We start from the raw sequence: 4,930 nt of genomic DNA on the forward strand, positions 1-4,930 counted from the left end.
GCAGCCTGGACACCAAGGCACTCCGGCTGAGGGATCGTTCTCCTGGAAGCCATTCCTGGCTCCTCAGGCACAGGGCCTGGGAAGCCCTGCAAGGGCCAGAGTGGGGAAGATAGGCAAGGATCAAACCAGGGGAAGATAGAGGTAAGTGGAGGAGAGGGCTGCAGGGGGCGTTGGGGAGGAGCAGTGGGCGGGACCCAGGGGGGCGGGGCAAGAAGAGGCGGGGCGGCCGCTCACACGTGAAGGGTCCATCTGAGAAGAGGCAGGGAGGGGTAGAGTTTGACCTCCGGCCAGAGGGGCTGAGGTAGGATCCGTGTGAGAGACCTGATGTTACACTTCAATTAAAACACACACATACACACGCGCGCGCGCGCACACACACACACACACATACATACATCCTCCACCCCCTCCCCCCCAACACACACACACGAAGCTGCTGATTCTCTGTGGAGAACGGACTTTGTGATGCCAGGGGGTGCTCCCCCACCCTCCACTGCCCTTTACTCCCCTCCCCCCGCCCCCAACTCCCCAGGGGCTAGGTCACTCTGGACCTTGCTACTTCCTGTTACTGGCTGCGGCAGTTCAGAGGCTATGGAGCTCTGGAAGCAGCTGAGGCAGGCTGGACTGGTGCCCCCGGGGCTGGGCCCACCCCCGCGGGCCCTGAGGGGAGTCCCCCCAGTGGAGAAGGTGGGTCAGACCCTCGCGTCCCCAGGGGCTGGCGCTGGAGGTGCCAGGGAGAGTCTGCTGTGGATCTGGAAGGAGCTGGTGAGTGAGGGGTTCAGAGGAATCAGAGATGGGGGAGTGGGGAGTGGATAAATGAATGGGGATGAATGAAAATAAAAGGTGCCAGAGACTGAAAGACAGAAAGTGAGAGACAGGAATAGAGAAACAGAGGCAGAGACAGATACACACAGGGTGAGATGGAGACAGAGACAGAACGGCACCAAGAGTGAGAGACAGTAATAGAGACAGAGAGACCCAGAGAGAGAGAGAGAGACAAGAGATGGAATGCAGAGAATGAGAGCCAAAGACAGGCTTATATTAAATCTGAAAGACAGAGATGCAGAAAGTCAAAGGCAGGGGCAGAGAAATAGAGACAGACAGAAAGATGGGATCTAAAAAGACAGAGAGGGAGACAGCCAAGTAGAGACAGAGAGATGGAGACAGATAACAAGAGAGGGAGACCTAATAAGAGAGACGGAGACTAAGACTCAAGACACAGGGAGCGAACAAGAGAGGTGGAGAAAGCAGGGGACAATGAAATGGAGAGACCAAGACAGTGGGAGACAGGACAGAAGCAGGCGGACAGAGTCCAGGGACACAGTGAGGGTTCCACCCGCATGCTGTGGGCCAGGACTGTTAAAGAAAAAGTAATTGATGACACTTGTTAAAGATGGCAAGGCTGTAGGTATAAAGACCCGCTGTGATGGGATTTTGTAGTAGAGGAGAGATTGGGCTGAACTTTGAATATAGCACGGGCAATTGGGAATTGACGGCCAAGGAGCAGGGTCAGGGGATAGAACATTCCTAAGAGGCTGGGGTGTCCCTGGAGGTCTAGTAGTTAAGCCTCAGAGAGGTTCCAATGCAGGGGATTGGGGTTCAATCCCTGGTGGAGTAACTAAGTCCCCACATGCCAAGTGGCACAGCCAAAAGGGGGGAAAAAAAAGAAAAATTCCTAGGAGGCAACCTCAGGGGTAAGGGGGGAGTCTGGCTAAACTGATCTATCAGGATTCTTGCTGAAGGCAGGCCAGGGTGATCAGCCATTACCTGGGGGATGGAGGAGCGGGGAGGACGAGGAATCTGATCAGATATGGAAGAGGGTGTTGTTAGTCTCTTAGTTGAGTCCAACTCTTTATGACCCCATGAACTGTAGCCCACCAGGCTCCTCTGTCTCTGGAATTCTCCAGGCAAGAATACTGGAGTGGGTTGCCTTTCCCTTCTCCAGGGAATCTTCCCGACCCAGAAATTGAACCAGGGTCTCCTGCATTGCAAGCAGATTCTTTACCGTCTGAGTCACCAGGGAAACCCAAAACATACAAAGAGGGGGATTCTTGCTAAAACTGGATTTTACGGATACAAAGAAGTATTGATGGGCCCCTGAAAATGTTCAGGATCCTGACTAAAGTTTGGTTAGGCAAAGAATCTGTGTTGGGACTTGAGCTGGGAGCTGCTCCCACCCAGGTTTCTAGGCAGAGGCACACTAGCCCTTTGCCTTCTGGAGTGTCATGCACATGACTGACCCTTCCCACCCCAGGGGAACCTCCGCCGAGTGGATGTCCAGCTGCTGGGCCAGCTGTGCAGCTTGGGACTGGAGATGGGGGCACTGCGGGAGGAACTGGTGGCCTTCCTGGAAGAGGAGGCAGAGGAGAACACCGAGGAAGAGGAGGAGGACAGAGAGCTGAAAGGGAAACTGGAGGGGGCCTCCAGTCCAGTCCCTGGCCACCACCGCCCCCCTGACTTTGAGATGACTATCTGAGGCCCTGCCAGTGTGCTTCCAATGGACACATGAATGATACGCAAACTTATGTAAGAAGCCAGGGGAAGGGAGGGATTTGCAGGTCAAACTGACCTGCAGATGTCCAATTTGGTACGGTCATGTGCTCCTTGAGCAAGTGCTTTCTCTGAAAGTGTCTGAGATGAGATTGAGGGGTGGGTCCCTGAATGGTGGGGGTGTTTCTAGATGCTGTGGGAGGTTTGCAGAGAAACTCTTGGTGTCTTTGCAAATATGATGGAGATGTGTGCAGATGGCTATTAAGCACTTGGAGAGTGGCTAGCTCTAACTGAGGTCTGCTGTAAGTGTAACACACATGCTGAATTTCCAAGCTGGGTTCGATAAAAACAATATTCAGTATTTCAGTAATTGTAAAAGTTAATTATATTTTGAAATGATAATATTTGGGGTATGTTGGGATAAATAAAAATATGACTAAAGCTAATTTCACCTGTTTATTTGTAAATTTCTTTTACTGTGGTAAGACACATGACATAAAAGTTACCCTTTTAACCATTTTTAAAGGGTCGGACACAACTTAGTGACTAAACCACCACCAAAGGGGAGGTCAGAGTGCCTTTCTCCTATCTGTTGTTTTTGTGTTTGTATTTTTTTTTTTAAATAATATTTATTTATTTATTTTTGGCTGTGCTGGGTCTTCCTTACTGCGTGGGCTTTTCTCTACTGCAGCGAGCAGGGGCTACTCTCTAGTTGCGGCGTACAGGTTTCTCTTGTTTTGAAGCACGGACTCTCAAGCGTGTGCTTCGGTAGTTTCAGTGTGTGGGCTCAGTAGCTGGCAGTTCCCGGGCTCTGGAGCACAGGCTGAATAGTTGTGGTGAACGGGCTGAGTGACTCTGCAGCAGGTGGGATCCTCCCAGATCGGGGATCGAACCCGTGTCTCCTGCCTTGGCAGGCAGATTCTTTACCACTGAGCCACTAGGGAAGCCCATTAAAAAATTTTTTTTTGGCTGCGCTGGGTCTTTGTTGCTGCACGGGCTTTTTAGTTGCGGAGAGCAGGGGCTGCTCTCTAGTTGTGGTGCACGGGCTTACTGCGGGGGCTTTTCTTGATGCAGAGCACTGGCGCTAGGGCACACAGGCTTCAGCAGCTGTGGCTCCCGGGCTCTCGGGCACAGGCTGAGTAGCTGTGGCGCACGGGCTTAGTTGCTCCGAGGCACATGGGACCTTCCCAGACCAGGAGTCCGAACCTGTGTCTCCAGCACTGGCAGGTGGATTCTTAACCACTGAGCCACCAGGGAAGCCCCCATTTTAACCATATTTTAAAGTTTACAATTCAGCAGTGTGAAATACATTCACGTAGTGGTGTGAATGTGTTTTCATCTTGCAAAACTGAAAATGTACCTGTTTTACAACTCCTCGTCTGCCCTCTCCCAGCCCCTGGCAACCACCCTTCTACTTTGAGCCTCTATGAATTTGCCTACTCTACGAACCTCGTGTAAACGGGATCAGACGGTATTTGTCTTTTCCTGACTGGTTTGTTCATCCATGTTGCAACACGTATCAGAGTTTCCTTTCTCTTTGAGGCTGAATAATATTTCATTGTATGAACAACCACATTTTGTTTATTTGTCAGTGGGCACTTGGGTCATTTCTACCTCTTGGCTATGGTGAACAGCATCGCTCTGAACAAGGGTGTACAAATATCTGTCCAAGTCCCTGCTTTCTTTCTTTTTTAATATATATATATTTTTTGGCTGTTCCAAGTCTTAATTGTGGCATGTGAAATTTAGTTCCCTAACCAGGATCGAACCCAGGATCCCAGCATTGGGAGTGCAGAGCCTTAGTCCATGGACCACGAGGGAAGTCTTTTCTTAAAAATTCTTTTGGGTATATACTCAGAAGTGGGATTGCTGGACTATGGGTGATTCTGTTTAATTATTTGAGAAGTGCTGTGCTGTTGGCTATACCATTTGCCATCCACACGACCATGACCACGATCCCCATCCCTACGACCAGTGCACAGGGGCTCCAACTTTCTACCTCCGTGCCAACACTTTTTTTTTTAATATTTAATTATTCTTATTGTTATTTTATTATTTTTATTTTTTGGCTGTGCCCCGAGGCTTGTGGTACCTTAGTTCCCAGCCAGGGATAAAACTTATGCCCCCTGAGTTGGAAGTGCAGAATCTTAACCACTGGACCACCGGAGAAGTCCCTTGCCAACACTTGTTATTTTCTTTCTTTTTTTTCACGATAGCCATCCTAGTAGGTGTAAGGTGGTATCTCATTGTGGTTTTACTTTGCATTTCCCTAATGATTGGGCTTCCCTGGTGGCTCAGTCAGTGAAGAATCTGCCTGCAATGCGGGAGACCTAGGTTCTATCCCAGGAAAAGCTGCTGGAGGAGAGCATGGCAACCCACTCCAGGATTCTTGCCTGGAGGATCCCCATGGACAGAGGAGCCTGACGGGCTGCAGTCCCTA

At 50.3% G+C, this 4,930-nt stretch overlaps 1 protein-coding gene across 1 annotated transcript; it reads left to right on the top strand.

Moving 5' to 3' along the window:
- The first annotated feature begins 235 nt into the window (after nucleotides 1-235).
- Nucleotides 236-2,936, top strand: ERICH4 (glutamate rich 4). Its single transcript, XM_044930685.2, has 2 exons — nucleotides 236-765; nucleotides 2,255-2,936. The coding sequence occupies exons 1-2, from the start codon at nucleotides 466-468 to the stop codon at nucleotides 2,474-2,476; spliced, it is 522 nt and encodes a 173-aa protein (XP_044786620.1). The 5' UTR covers nucleotides 236-465; the 3' UTR covers nucleotides 2,477-2,936.
- The last annotated feature ends 1,994 nt before the right edge of the window (nucleotides 2,937-4,930 follow it).

Source organism: Bubalus bubalis, chromosome 18, assembly GCF_019923935.1.
Source record: "Bubalus bubalis isolate 160015118507 breed Murrah chromosome 18, NDDB_SH_1, whole genome shotgun sequence".
Classification (NCBI taxonomy): Eukaryota; Metazoa; Chordata; class Mammalia; order Artiodactyla; family Bovidae; genus Bubalus; species Bubalus bubalis.